The 16,273-nt window shown below is 42.3% G+C and overlaps 1 protein-coding gene across 4 annotated transcripts in view; it reads right to left on the bottom strand.

Moving 5' to 3' along the window:
- The window catches only part of STK39 (serine/threonine kinase 39), a 482,653-nt gene that overhangs the window by 216,746 nt on the left and 249,634 nt on the right, over positions 1-16,273 (bottom strand). For all 4 annotated transcript variants that reach the window (XM_033860055.2, XM_019922315.3, XM_033860054.2 and 1 more), the window contains 3 exons: positions 11,524-11,632; positions 8,069-8,210; positions 6,816-6,871 (listed from right to left, as the gene is read on the bottom strand). In XM_033860055.2, the coding sequence (XP_033715946.1) occupies positions 6,816-6,871; positions 8,069-8,210; positions 11,524-11,632 (307 nt within the window). The remainder of the gene's footprint in view (positions 1-6,815; positions 6,872-8,068; positions 8,211-11,523; positions 11,633-16,273) is intronic.

The following is a 16,273-nucleotide window of genomic DNA, read 5'->3' as shown; positions in this document are numbered from 1 at the left end:
AAATTCACAATTCACTCACATACACACACCTAAAAGGCAAAAGTAAGTGAAAATGAGCATCAGATCTACCTTACATAATGCAGTTGTATGTTTCTGGAAAGTTCTTCAGAAATCAATCGTTTTGAAATTAACATTTTTAGAGTAGATTAAGAGTGTTCACTATTTTTTAAAAATCCTAAGATAAATATATTTGTAGTGACCACCCCAAAGAGACCTGTTTTATATGAATGTTTTAAAATAGCATCTCTCATAATTCTGGACAAACAGCCTTAGACACTTGCCAGACAAAGCACTAAGCTCGTCCTGACAGTTTATGACAGAGCATCATATTGGAAAAGAAAATGCTAGGCCGTGGGAAAAGCATGCCATTCAAATAGCCACTCCTTCTATCATATTGTAGCAAAATCTGTTACACTTACCTAGGCATCTGATCCAAGTTTATTATCAGGAGGTCTCACACACACACACACACACACACACACACACACACACACACACACAGGTTTTCTGAGCACAGAAGATCTAGTAAGAAGTAAAGCATTTTCTTTTAAACCCTGAGTAGGCAATCCTCAGGTTTTAATTCACTACATTTAACCTGAAGTTTTTTAGTCTGAAAAGAGTGTGGTGTCACTACCACGCTTAATCCTGCACCAGATGATGCCTAAGATGATGGCTTCTCCCATCCCCTAAAACCTTACCCCTGATGCTGTGAGCAAGGAGGGAAAAGGTGCTAAATATCTTCCCTGGTCCCAAACAGAATCGATCTGCAGAGATGGAGAAGCGCTAGTGATTGCTATTGGTCTTCCACCAAAAACTGAGATCACTCAAATCCAGATTTAGGGTTGTCTTCCCAGAAAACCCACAGACGTGGCATCACAGGCTCTGGAGCCAAACTGCCCAAAGCTGAAGCCTGACTCCACCACTTACTCTACGTGTGACCTGGGCCACTTACTTCCCTTCTCCGTATCTTAGCTTCTAGCGTGTGAAGTAGGCATAATAAGAGCACCTCCCTATGGGGCTGCGGTGAGGCTGAATGAGTCACGGTGCACTCAGCACATGGAACCAGGCCTGGCACACAGGAAACACTCGATACACGTTAGGTACTGATTTTACAGCCACACTCAATAAAAATATATATAATACCCATGGAATTGGAACTGCTGAAAATAGAACCAAGCATACCAGCGTTATTCACCACACTTGTTGGCTGTATAATAAGGCAAGAGTTTCTAGTGGTCTGAACCTGGCCCCTTAATGTTCCCTTTTCTAATAAAAAGTTCCGAAAAAGAGAATACACGCACGTGCGCACGCACACGCACATATATGTGTGTGTGCGTATATGTACATATAGAGTGAGTGATTTTAATAAAAAATGTTATGTTTTCTATTAGAATAGCAAGAAAACTCTTTTTAAAAGAATACTCGTGTTAATACTCTCAAGGTAAACAAACATTACATTCAAAGAAATAAATGCAAAGTTCTCCCCAGTTTAACTCGTATTTCAAAAAACAGAGCCTAGATAGCATAAAGATGTGAAAGGAAGAGAATACAAATAATCTGAGTAAAAGCAGCGGATTATTTGTCCAAATATAACAGCAACAAAGAGATGGTCTAGCTCTGCTGTTGCTGTGAGTCTCTGCTTTCAACTCTCCCACCCTCCTCCCCTACTTCACCCACCCAAGATGCCAGCAGAAGACCTGAGGACTCCTGGTCCGAGTTTTTCAGGCAGTGACCCACTGCCTGACTAAGAAAGTCAAACTCCTGTAACACGGGGAGAGCAGCAGCATCCAGCTCTTCCAAGAAATCATTACAAATGTTTTTGTTTCTTTTTAATGCAATAATCTTATTTTAGAGCTAAAACCACACAAAAAATTTAAATACTGTATAAACTCAATGTTATGCTCAGGTTAGAGGACACGGAGAACATTCACTGTGAATTCTAGAAAAGCTATAATGGCTCCAGAGATGTATCAACAGAAAGTGGAAACTTACACGCCTGATAGCCGACCATTACTCACCCGGAAATGAGGCTTCCGGGTAACGTCATTACACAAGCATGAAGTCGCACACACAAAAAGGACACCAAGGAAAGCCCGGAATGGCTGTCTATAAAGTCATTTATAGACAGGAGCCAAACATTGCACCCGAACCCAGGAGCCAAACATTGCACCCACCAGCTGGTTCCACTCAACACCACCACCCAGGGTGAGGAAAAAACCCACAGACCTGAGAGGGAGAGAAAAAGTCGAGAAATCTTACCTCGGGGGATCCCAACTGAGAAAAAAGAAAAGCACAATGTGCTCCTGAAGGCCCAGAGAAGGAGCTCGGGTCGGTAATCTGACAAGAATAATGGGATGAGGGCTTCCCTGGGGGCGCAGCGGTTGAGAGTCCACCTGCCGATGCAGGGGACACGGGTTCGTGCCCCGGTCCGGGAAGATCCCACATGCCGCGGAGCGGCTGGGCCCGTGCTCCGCAACAAGAGAGGCCACAACGGTGAAAGGCCGGTGTACCACAAAAAAAAAAAAAAAAAGGGAAAAAAAGAATAATGGAACGGAGTGACTGGCAGAGTAGCAGGTGGTAGAATAAGCCAGGGGCTGACCTGCCTCTGAATTTCAAAGGCAGTTCACTGCTGTTTTGACCCTTTTAGTCAGAAATGATCATTTCATCACAAAACAGAGAAAATTAGCTGTACTTTTTTATCAGCTTAGAGCAAGATTAATGACAAGTTAGCTTCCAAGTTCCATAATTAATAAGCATCCCCTTTTTATAACGCATAAAGCTCCTGAGAGCTGAACCTCCTGCAAGACAAATTTGAGGTACATATGACCTCCAGGCAGTGCGAGAGGGGGTTGGTGCGATCCTGTCAGTTGGAGTAACAGTAGTAGCGGTAGTTAACAGTAGAAAGAGTAGCGGTAATAGGATTAGCAGTAGCAGCTGCTGCTATTTTCTGTGTATCTATAATGTGCCAGCCACTGTTATAAGACTGCTAGATATGAAGAGCCTCATTTGATTTCACAAAAAAAGATGAAGTGGGTTATACCTGTATCTCCCTTTAAGGAAACTGAGTCTTTAGGACGTTGAGCCACCTGACCAAGGTCCCAGAGCTTGAGTGGTAACCAGGGAATTTCAACCAAGCCAGTTGATCTCAGAGATTATCTTCTTAATAGCTAGACTATCTGATGCTGGACGGTTTGAAACTTTCAGTTGTTTACTTGAAGTCTTTTCTTCATAATGTCCCTAGCCTGTGGGATAAAGGCCACTCTCTAGAGGAAGGACAAGATACGCATACATAAGGCACTAACTTAGATGACTCAAGAACAAAAGTCAGCATCAATAATGATAAGAGCCTCCAAAGCAGGGAGGGGAAAGAGAGGTGAATCAAGAATTGGCCAAAGACTGATGAGGACCAAAGCCAGGTGATGGGTACCAGAGGATTCCTCCTACTCTTCTCTACTTTGGGCTACGTTTGATAACTTCCACAATAAAAGGTTTAACAATGGCTCTGACTTATTGCGAGTTCATTAAGTTTGTTGAGTCATTTCTTTTCATTTGCTTTACTAGGTCATACTTCCACATGGTTCAAAATTCAAAATGTTATAAAAGGTCTATACTCAGCAGTCCACCCCTGCTCCCACTGCCATTATCCTTCTAACGTTTCTTCACATAAATACATATATTCTTATTTCTCCCCACTTCTTTCACAAAAGGTGGCATATTATATACATTGTATTTCACCTTGTTGTGTTCACTTAACCACGTAGCCTGGTGATTTTTTTTCATGTCAGTGTACGGAGAACTTTTCATTCTCCATTGGTAGGTCTTCCACAGTGAAGATACACCATATACCATATTTAACTGGGACACCTCCGTCGCTATCATGATAAATAAGCTTAGACTGTCTTTTCCTGTCTATTGCCACTTTGGGGGTCACACTAAGCATTTCTCACATTCATTTACTTCATGCAACAACAGTAAGCAAGGGTGGATCCAGGCTTCATGGGACATAAAACTTATACAATTTGGAAGATCCTCTGTAAAACAGAGAATATAAAATTATGAGTAAAAAAAATAGGTATAAATGTGTGTATTTCTTTAAAATTAAAAATTCAGGGACTTCTCTGGTGGTCCAGTGGGTAAGACTCCGCATTCCCAATGCAGGGGGCCCGGGTTCCATCCCTGGTTGGGACACTAGATCCCGCACTCATGCCACAACTAAGAAGTCCACATGCCACAGCTAAAGATCCCACATGCTGCAACTAAGACCCGGCGTAGCCTAAATAAATATATATATATTTTTTTTTTAATTTAAAAAATTCATTACCAATTCACTGGAGTGTTTTTTTTAAATAAATTTATTTATTTTATTTATTTATTTTTGGCTGCTTTGGTTCTTCGTCGCTGTGCGCGGATTTCTCTAGTTGCGGTGAGCAGGGGCTACTCTTTGGTGCAGTATGTGGGCTTCTCATTGCAGTGGCTTCTACTGTTGCGGAGCACGGGCTCTAGGCACGTGGGCTTCAGCAGTTGTGGCAAGGGGGCTCAGTAGTTGTGGCTCGCGGGCTCTAGAGCATAGGCTCAGTAGTTGTGGCACACGGGCTTAGCTGCTCTGCGGCATGCGGGATCTTCCCAGGCCGGGGTTCGAACCCGTGTCCCCTGCATTGGCAGGCGGATTCTTAACCACTGCGCCACCAGGGAAGCCTTTCACTGGAGTTTTAAAGATTAAGGTCCTTTCTTCTAGGATCTTTTTAGACAATTTAATAAAAATGCCTGTATAGAAATACCTCCCGACTGCAAACTGGCATCTCCTCTCTACCTAGAACACTCGGTAACTCCCAAAAGCACATTGCACTTACAGGGGTCTGAATCCTATGATTCAATAGCTGCACAGGAAATCCACGTCTTCCTGAATGATAGGCATTATCATCACCATCTCACAGATGGGGAAACTGAGGCTTAGAGATGCAATAACTTGCCCCATGTTGCACAGTGGGTAGTAAATTGGGCCTGTTTGATTCCAAAGCCTTTGTGCTTAACTGACACAACAAGTGCCTCCCCAGCGGTCTCGAACTTGACTGAATTTATCTTTTCAAAGGGGAGGACTATTACAAGATAACACTTCCATTATTAGTTCCCTAGGGAAGAAACATTTGATCTGAAACAAATTCTCAGTTTCCCTTTTGTATTTTCAAGACACCTTGTCTCTTCTTTAAAAAATAACTCAATAAGGGTCCCCGTAAGTGTACCTAACTAAATACAGAGCCTACGGTCAGCATCACGCTCGCCATCCAGGCCAGGGCATCATCACCTGACTGGTCCTCTGGTACCGAGAGAGGGGCAAACAATGAAACAAAGAGGTGACTCAAGGCTTATCCTTTGTGTTGAGGGTGGGTTTGTTTTCTGCTGAACTCTCACATTTCTAATAATAACCCCAGATTCTCAGATTTGTCTAGAAACAAGAGTGGGACAAAGAAATGCCACCAACTTTGTTCTAATAACTAGACATGTAAAGACCCTAAACCTATGCTAGAAGGTAGGACTCTTCCACTCCAACTCAAATAGAAGCAGGTTAGGCTGATTCAACATCTTCAGCATTTCGTCAACAACGCAAGCTAGATGGATGATCTTCACACCAAGGATGTTGGGAGGACGTGCTGCTGGTGATATTTAATGCCTGGAAGCCAGAAGGCTGAACACCCTGCGATGACAGGGACAGTCCACTATGGAGAAGGGCTGTTCGGCCAAAAATGCCCAAAGCAATGATGGCTGAGAGGATGCTGAGACAGACCTTCCCAGATCGGGCGTAACACAAGAGTTGGTATGAACATGGCTACATTGTAAACCAGGCCTTTCAGGCTATTCTAGGAGCATTAACAAAATGAGAAGTTCTGCACGTAGAAGGCTCCCGCCTGAGGCTCTCACTCATTTGACCTGTACTGCCTTGCCATGCCTATCAACTGTCAAGAATCACCATGAAGGGTCAAATTTAAGAGCAAAATAAGCCCTAGATTTTAAGAGTTCACAATTCTTTCAGCTACCTCTTGAGAAATAAAAGGTTTAAAATTAATGTGTACAATGGTTTTAAACTTTCAAACTCAACCAAAAACTCTCAAAAGTGCTTCTTACAGTTATATAAATATCACCATTACTCAATCTGGAAGGTAGAAAATATAAAAAAATTAAAAGTAAAATTGTTTTTTATTAAAAGGCCACATTCTAAAATAGCAGGAAAACATGTTATACCTCAGACCGAAACATTCTATGATAGGGCAGCCCAGATACAGTGGTACATACAATGGAATACTACTCAGCCATTAAAAAGAATGAAATTTTGCCATTTGCAACAACATGGATGGGCTTGGAGGGTAGTATGCTAAGTGAAATAAGTCAGACAGAGACAGATAAATACTGTGTGATATCACTTATATGTGGAATCTAAAAAATACAACAAACTAGTGAATATAACTAAAAAGAAGCAGTCTCACAGATATAGAGACCAAACTCGTGGTCACCAAGGGGAAGAGGGAAAGGGGGAGGGACTGTACAAGGGGTACAAACTACTATGTATAAAATAAGCTACAAGGATACACTGTACAACATAGGGAATATATCCAATATTTTATAATAACTATAACCTTTAAAAATTGTGAATCACTACACTGTACACCTGTAACTTACATAATGTTGTACATCGACTATACTTCAATTTAAAAACACAGATTACATGCAATTTGTTCATTTCTTAGGAACAAGTCTACATTCTTTGAAGCCCTAACACTTCTGTAAACAGGTAAAGAATGTTTTATCTTTGCCAGCTTTACCTGCTATTTGTACTGAGCCATCCTCACCCAGAAGAATATTACCAGCTTTTAAATCCCTATTAGAAAAAAAAAAAAAAGAGAGAATTTAATTATGGAGTACAGACATTATATTCACTCAAGGAGACTTTAATACATATCATACAATGGAGATGTTTGACAAAATTATTATTTTATAAATATTAAAATTATACCACAGATTTTAAAAGTTACAAAGGTACATTGTGATTTTATAGTTTGCTCCTGGGGGATGATTAGGATTTTAGTAACGAACAGTTTATGTGATATCATTATCCAGATTTAATTAAAACAATAATGAGTAGATTATTTCATGTTACAGAGTTACAGATTGCCATATACACACAATACTATCATTTTATCGAGAATTAAAGCCCAGTCTATGTAAAGCGGTTCTACTTCCACTTAAATGTGTCTGTGATGCAATTTCCAATCAATCCCCTCAGCCTCTGAAACAATGGATTTGATCAGTCTCTCCTCTGGGGAGAGACTGATGGTAAATACTAATTACAATACTCTGTAACGTATTTCTTCACTATGTAGAAGTTGTGCTGAGTAGTCTTAACACTTAAGAAAAATGACAATTTATAAGTTTGCCTTCTAAAGTAATATTTTTCTAATTATTGAAAGACATAATAGATACCATTAAACATACAGCTCACTTATAGCTCAGGGCAAGGGAATTGCAATATTTATATTAGTGGTAAGTGGTTATTTACTTGCAACAATTCCTAAGGGCCCAAGGAGCACTAACCCATTTGAAGCATCAGGCACTCATATGCGATGCTGTTTAGCTATTTAAAGAAGTAGCATTTTATGCCACAAAAGAGATGAAATTAGTGCCTCCCCTCCTTCTCTTCCACCACCATGTCAAAAATAATTAACATATTAAATGTTTGGAACACTCTCGCCTGCATTAGAAAGTTAGAGATGCTATCCAGTTCAAATGAGTATACTTCAAATGAGTATAAAATGTAAACTGATTTTTTTTGAGTCCCCACAGTACTTTCTGTAGTCTACTCCTATCTCAGTGAAAGCAGATAAACCAATACACCAATATAATTCATCAAAACTTGTTCTCTTGTTTCGTTCTTAAGTACTTTGTTCCCATCTATTTAAACTACCTAAGTTAGAGATATGTCAATACCTACCTGTGAGGTGTGTTTCCTTAGCATTCTTTACTAACTAGGACTGAAGATATGAACAGCTGAATTTAAACATCTCTGCAGGGGTCATACCTGTGAATCTGACCATTTCTGTGTAGATAGTCTAAGCCTTCCAAAACCTCTTTAAGAATTGTTGCTATTATTGCCTCTTCCAGAACTCCGTTCTTGTGTTCTCCTCGGTTAATGATGTATTTTATGATATCCAACATTGAACCTAAGTGGACAGAAAGAAGAATTAGACAACTATATAAGCACCTTCATTACCTTTCCAGAATAGTCCTCCTTATTTAAAAAACTAAACGAGGGACTTCCCTGGTGGTCCAGTGGTAAAGAATCCGCCTTACAATGCGGGGGACGCAGGTTCAATCCCTGGTCAGGGAACTGAGATCCCACATGTCGCAGGGCAACGAAGCCCGAGAGCCACAACTACTGAGCTCGCGCGCCTCAACGAGAGAGCCCGCGTGCCGCAAACTAAAGAGCCCACGCGCCCTGGAGCCTGCGCACCACAACTAGAAGAGAAAGCCCACACGCCACAACTAGAGAGAAGCCACAATGAAGACCCCGCATGCCTCAACGAAGATCCCGCGTGCCGCAGCTAAGACCCGATGCAGCCACAAATAAATTAAATAAATAAATAAATAATATATTTTTTTAAAATCCTTAGAAAAATAAAAAGCTAAACGAGAACAACAAAATATAGCTTTCATTTGTTTATTTAACACAAATATTCCCAAGGCATACAAACAATTGCATGGTAGCCCGTGACCAGAAAAACACTAAATCCAAGTTTGCAAGCACACATCCAGCTGAACTTAATGAGAGGGATTCTGGGTCAGGAAGCAGAAGACTGTCCACGGCCACTTCACAGTTAGTCCCTTTTCCGTAGACATGCAACTGGTTACAGATTAAAAGAGGGTTCGGGATGCCTAAACTGAAAAAGAAACGAATAAGAGGCCTGGAGAAAAGACAGCAGGGAACTGCTGAGAGAAAGAAGCGCAGTTTTTCCTTAACCTCAGGTAGGAGGAGAGAAAAAATGTCTGTTGCCTTTAGACCCCTGCTTATAACCAGAAGATTCCTTTCTGTGACTCCAGGCAATCTTCATTTACATTTACTTGAGGCGTGATGTACAGAGTTTAATAATAAAGAAATAAATACATAGTATTTTGTTACTATAAACAGATTAGTATCCTTGGCACTGTGAATTCATGCTTCAACACATGTTAATTAATATTCCAAACTTCCCGGTCACTTTAAGAGCCATAATTACCTGGGGGTTCAACACTTCTGAAGAGTTACCAAATAGCCTATCTCAGGCTCTCCCTGATTTAACTAAGAGGACTGAGTTTCCCCATCAGATATTACTACACCAGGCTAGCCACCTGCCACTCAGTAAGAGATCTGATGTAATAAAATAATATAGAAGAAAACAAATGCATACCTTTCCCCTCAGGGAGAAACAAACATCTCTTTATTCATTGACTCTTGGATTTGGGGGTCATTTAGAAAACGATACTTCCAAAAACATTTTAATTTTTTTTTTAAGGATATACCATACCAGGCATGCATGCATTTCTGGCCTGCTGAAAGCAAAATGAGCGAGAGGCTACATCTGCCCACATTCCCCTTACCTGTGGAAACCTGTTCCTCTTACCTAGGGCCAGGGGAGACTAAATTGGATTCTTTTAAAAAGACAATGAAATTTTCTATCCAGTCCTTAGGAAAGGGCACAGGGGATATTCTCAAGCTTATAAAAGGTTAATTGGGATAAAAATAAAGAGAGGAATTAAAATCCACAGGGCCCCAGGTCACCAGAATTTCTTGTTTCCTCAGTCAGTGGACCCCCTACAAGGAGAGGCCAGGTTAAGATCATCTTATCAATACAGCACCACCCTCAGCAGAACCAAGAAGCAGTCCTGACACTCAACATTGCGGTAGGCTCCAACGGGCTTCCTTTTTCCTTCCATTTTTCTTCTCCCTTTTAATTAAAAGCCAGAGTCAGCACTCAAGGAAACAATAACTAATAGGATTGACAAGACTGGAAACAGAACCAAACTAAGCTCTCCCAGGCTCCCTACCGAGACCCACACAAGCAGACCCAAGGCGATTACAATGCCTTTGTCATCTCAGTGCAGGGCCTCTGCTGCATCCAAGACAGTTTCTCTAAAAAAAAAAATTTTTTTAATTGTGATGCTGCCTTGATTTAGCCTTAGCTGAACTGGGTCTGCAGATAAAAATGGGCTCCACCAAATAAACCCTGCACTGTCAGTTCTGGCTTCGTCCAGGTACCACCAAATGTTCTCCTCTACTCCTAACCATACTTCACGTCTCAGTAAGATGGATATACAGGAAGGGACGCCCTGCAAAGAGAACACCTGAGAGGTATGGGGATGCTGGGTATTAGGAAGGAATCCCTCGGGCTTTCTCAGCTCCAGTTTTCGGGTCTGTAAAATGAAGGTGATGATACTTGCAGCGCAGGGTAGCTTTTACGTGTCCAGATCCCAGCACTAACAGGCACGACGTGTGTGGCCTTGGGCAAGCAGCCTAACTCTCTTGAGCTCTGGTGTCCTTTCTGAAACACAGGGATCAGGGCACCTGCCATGCAATGGTGTTGTCCAGATTACAATGAAATAAAGTCAGTAAATCACCTGGCACAGGATCCAGCCACGGAGGAAGTGGTCAAGAAAATTAACCGTTATCATTATCCTCCCCTATCAAAGCGTGACGTTCAAAGATTAAAAGAGATAAAATACAGGAATGGGAAAGTGTCTTATAAATTTAATTGTCCGTGGCTTTTTTAACTTCCGTGATCTGAGGCTAGACAGGCAAAGTTCCTTCACCTTCCCACATGCTTTCTTCATGAAATCCACAATCTAAAACTACACTGTCCAATACCATAGGCCACTGGCCACCTGAGGTTATTTAAATGTAAGCTAATTAAAATTGAATAGAAATTCAGTCCCTGGGTAACACTAGCCACATGTCAAATGTTTAAGAGCCACTAGTAGAAACTGGATAGCACAGCCGCAGAACATTTCCATCACCACGGACCTTTAGTAAACCACACTGAAATAACTCATTACAGTGTGTTAGAGACTTGAATAACGTTAAGAATGAAAGCTTTAAAGAGGAAGGATTGGTTAACTTTTCTAAAGAGAGTAAGGGGTGTCTACAGAGAGGATGGGGCCTTTTAGGACTTGGGCACATGGAGAAGGATAGACAGACATCTGGGGCTAAGTAACAACACAGAGACCTCAGAGGGCAGAAGGCATCTGGGGAGTCTCACCCACACCTGGAAGGCCGGGGTAAAAGAGGACACAGATATTCTACAAGTTAAGCTGAATTATGAAAGGCTCTGAATATCAATGTGAAGAAATCCGGACTTTACTCTCTAGGCAAAGAATAAACCAAGAAAACTTATAAATACGGGAGTAAGGGGATCAAATCTAAAGTCTTATTCAATATGCTGACTCGCACAAAAGGAAAAAAAGAAAACAAGCAAACAAACAAAAATGACAAAATCCACTTACCTCCACTTAGTAATTTCATGACCAGCCAAAGTTCATCTTTTACCACGAAAGAGGTGTAATAGGTCACTACGTTGGGATGGCTGCACTGACTCATGGCTTGAATTTCTTTCTATAAAAAAAGCAAAACATGACATGTACCATGGGGCGAAAATCAGGAAGCAAGACACAAGTGCATAGTTGAATATCTGGGTAACTTTCCTACTTAAAGCACACCTGGGCAAGGGGCTGCCTAAACCATTATTTCACAGAAACCACACGAGAACTAACTCTCTCACCCTCGTTATCAACTTGCTAGAATTAGGAAGGCCTCTACAGGAGACCCCAGAGCCCTGAGGACCAGCCACAGGACAGAGGAACTTCAGATCAGCACACAGCTCTACAACCCCCCCCAGCGGCCATATGTGATAAGTGCCTCCTACCTGAACCCAAAGCCTCGACAGAGAGATAAAAGACTGGTGAGCTATTAGGAGACCTGGGTCCTGGTGCCAACCTGAACCCTGGTGTTCCTCACTCATCCAAAAAGGGGCAACAAAACTGCTTGTTTCTGAGCACTGCTGTGATGGTACATGAAAAACTACCTATAAAAATGCTAGAGTACCATTTCCCAAACTATCTTCCACGGTAGATATTCCATCAAGGAAAAAAGCAAGGTGGGGGTGGGAGAGGCAGCTGGTAAAACGAAATAAGCTTGGGCAACATCAGATACTACATCTCAGTTTACAGGCGTCACGTCACAGGGTATGTTAGTACTGTCAAAGGCTCTGAGAAGTCCTGCAGTAGACAAACTGTCATAGTTGAATCCACAGGAACAATGCAGGAAAATAATGCTCTGTGGGTCACAGTTTAGAAAAAAGTTTTATCAAAAGACAAAACAACAAAGCTTTGAAACCAAACACATGGGCAACTTCAACAAGCCAGTTTTCTGCAATACTCAAGCTCATGTTGGTTTTGGTTTGCTGTTTTATGTTACCGCCACATGACTCCTATAAAATGTCAGTGGAGGGCTTCCCTGGTGGCGCGGTGGTTGACAGTCCGCCTGCCGATGCTGGGGACACGGGTTCGTGCCCCGGTCCGGGAAGATCCCACATGCTGCGGAGCGGCTGGGCCCGTGAGCCATGGCCGCTGAGCCTGCACGTCCGGAGCCTGTGCTCCGCAACGGGAGAGGCCACAACAGTGAGAGGCCCACGTACCGCAAAAAAAAAAAAAAGTCAGTTGAATGCTAACCCTCAATCAAAGGTACCAGACCAGTGTAACTCACTTTCAAGGTGCTGACCAAAAGCCACAAGAATGACTAACCTAAGTCATCACAGAAACCTCACTTATGTCATTATGTATTTATGATGAAATAAAAGTATATCTGTGCATCCTGTAAATATTTTCAACAATGAGTGTCTACTTTGCATTAACTGAAAGTTGCCAACCAGAATATTCCAATTTGAGCTGCTATCTTTATATATCCAGTACTACTTTAATCCTCAAATTACTAAGGTGACCCTACATGTCAATTAACTTGGCCTAAATACCATGATATATAACACATATATACATCTTAATACATGCATTTATTTAGGTGCTTTTTATCATGGATAAACTTGTAAGAAAATCACTAATTTTTCTATTTTCCTTGCATTCTATGACAATACTTCCCCTTCATCATTCTTCTCATCCCCTTCACTGATCACAGGTTTTCTATATCTAACACTTTTCAATTCAGCACCTCCTGTCCTTTGAAGAAGATCTGAAACCTAAGGTCCAGTTTCCATCTGTTTCTGGTGTTAGGTTTTGATACCATAAGACGCTTCTGAAGGAGAAATGGAACGCTGACCAGCATTCCTATTTCAAGTGGCTAGCATCTGCTCGGTGTGGGGATGGCCCACTTTGAAGGCCTGCAGCTCTATGTAGGGTCCAGTTTAAACAGATGCCACCGTTATTCACAGAAATGAGAATAATGTGTCTTCCAAGTGTGTGCGCTCTGCATTCTCACCATTTTATATCCGATGTAAATGAATGCCTTTCTAGCTCTCTAACACCAAACTTTTAAATCATTAAAGCATACAATCAACAACCGGTGCTCATATGAAAGGAAATTCTTTTGCATGGAAGCAAAGCCGGGTCAGAGTCTGGAAAAACACGTTTTTTTTAGACCTTTGCATTTAGATGGCCAGTATCACTTCCTACCTAGAGGATCAGATTCTCTGAGATGATGGCAGTGAGCTACTCTGTGTGTGTGTGTGTGTGTGTGTGTGTGTGTATGTGAGAGAGAGAGAGAGAGAGAGAGAGAGAGAGAGAGAGAGAGAGAGAGAGAGAGAGCGGGAGAGAGAGAGAGGGAGAAACTCTTTTAATTAACCTATGGAGAAACTGTTTTAGATAGCCTATGGATGTAACTTATCAAATTCTATTCCTTCAAATTTCAGGGCCTTAGAGGTACCAGCTGGATATTTAAAAGTCCTGAGGATTAAAAAAAAGAAGAGACACAGATACTACCACTACTAATATACCCCTATGAGCAGAGTAAGGGCAGATCAAAGAAGAGGTGGGTCCTGAGAAGAGAGATGGGACTTGCATCAGTCTGACCACTCATAATCTCACTGCCCTCTTCACCGCTTGGCCAGGAGTCCATATCCCCCACTCCTACACCACCTATTCTACCACACAGCCTTTCCATGCAGTAGAGCCTCTAATGTGTAATGACACGATGAAACTTGCCTTAGGGAAAAACACCGGTCACTCTGCCTTGGGATATGACCTGTGCTACCACTGAACCCCCATATTAAGTGATATTTCCACAAACGGGGTACAAATACACTTTTAAAAAGGAAGAAATAGGTGTTATACTGGCCTATCCAACCCTTAAATTAATTTATATATAAACCTTTTGCTTAGTTGCCTTTTACAGAGATACAAAATTTTTATACAGTTTCCCCTTGAACAACGTAGGGGACGCCGACCCTTCGTTCATCAAAAATCCTCCCTAGGTATCCAAGGTTTCATTCCTCCATGTCCTCAGATTCAACCAACCATAGTCATGTAGTACTATAGTATTCACTATTGAAGAAAACAAGTATAAGAGGACCTCCACAGTTCAAACCTGCATTGTTCAGGGGTCAAATGTATTTATAATTTTGCTGTGCTCTGCATGTTTGTGTCCCTACAAAATTCCTAAGCTGATGGTATTAGGAAGTGGGGCCTTTGGGAGGTGATTAGGTCACGAGGGTGGAGCCTTCAAAAATGAGATTAGTGCCCTTATAAAAGAGACCTCAGAGAGCCAGCTCACCCCTTCCACCACATGAGGAAGCAGAGAGAAGTCTGCAGCCTGAAAGAGGACCCCCACCCAGCCAAGACAATTATGTATACATATATATATATATTTTTTTTTTCCCCCCCCGTACATGGGACCCTCACCGCTGCGGCCTCTCCCGTTGTGGAGCACAGGCTCCGGACGCGCAGGCCCAGCGGCCATGGCCCACGGGCCCAGCCACTCTGCGGCACGTGGGATTCTCCCGGACCGGGGCATGAACGCGCGTCCCCTGCATCAGCAGGCAAACTCTCAACCACTGCGCCACCACGGAAGCCCCCTATATATTTTTTATAACTTGAAAAATATAACTATTACTTGAGTCAAATATTCTTTCTACAGAACTACTCTCCCCATTTCCTTTCAACAGTGATGATGGTTGCTGTATGAATCCTTTCTTGGTAACAGCCTATCAACTAAATTATCCAAGCTTTTCCCAGTGCCTTAACTTTACCCACATGGGTAGGCAAAGCCATTTACCCCCAAACATACTCATCCCTTCCATCCCTAAAAGTAACCAAAGTATCACCCAAAGATGAATAAATGGATGAAAAAAGAATTCTTTTTATCCAATTCTTCCTACAGAATAGCTGGGTTCCAACACTCTATTCCCTCAATTAGGACACAATCTACGGAAGATGTGTGACTTAGAGCAGCGCTGCTCAAACCTGAATGTGCAAACAGATCACCTGCAGACCTTGTGAGAATGCATATTCTGATCCAGTAGGTCTGGGGTGGGGGCTGAGATTATGCATCTCTAAGAGGCTTCTAACTGATGCTGATGCTTCAGGTCCAGAAACCAGACTTTGAGTGACAAAGTGGCAGAAGGCAGGCAGACAGGCCCTCGGGTGGCGGGGATGTGAAAGGAAGGAGCACAGACGACTGGCTGCAACCCAGGCCCCAGGGTTGGAAAGAAGGGTAGGAGAACAGGCCCGGTGGCGAGGCCTAGCTGAGTGAGACCTCGTGAAAGGGGTAGGAGGCAAAGCTGGAAATGTGGGAGATCGTGGGATTAAAGTGGTTTGAATTTCACAACTACGGGAAAGGGTAAAAAATTCAAAGCGAGAGAAAAACATGAGGTCAAAGTTGGAAGAACTCACAGAACTCTGAAACCCAGGCAACACATTTGCCAAAACTATAGTCAAGGAATGTAACACAGTGGCTCCCTTGGAAGTCTAGTGAAATCTGACTCAGACATGTCATCAAGTGCCAAACCAAGCCACAGCACGGTATTTAAGCTTCCCAGTGGCTTGAAGAGCTGGATCTGCTCTTGCAGCTTCACCTGAAACGCAGTACAAGTGAAATTTCACAAGAGTGGGAAAAGCGACCTAAAATGGGGCAGCGAGTAAAAACCCGTTCCACCTGCTAACACCAAAGTGGCAGCCACAGCAGCATCTCTGCTGGGAGCGATGTGGGCTGAAGGCAGATCAAAGAGGGACACCCACACACTGCTGCTGG

The sequence above is a fragment of the Tursiops truncatus genome, chromosome 7 (genome assembly GCF_011762595.2).
Source record: "Tursiops truncatus isolate mTurTru1 chromosome 7, mTurTru1.mat.Y, whole genome shotgun sequence".
NCBI classification, from domain to species: Eukaryota; Metazoa; Chordata; class Mammalia; order Artiodactyla; family Delphinidae; genus Tursiops; species Tursiops truncatus.
The sequence above is the reverse complement of the archived record's forward strand: the minus strand, read 5'-3'. Positions and strand labels throughout refer to the sequence as shown.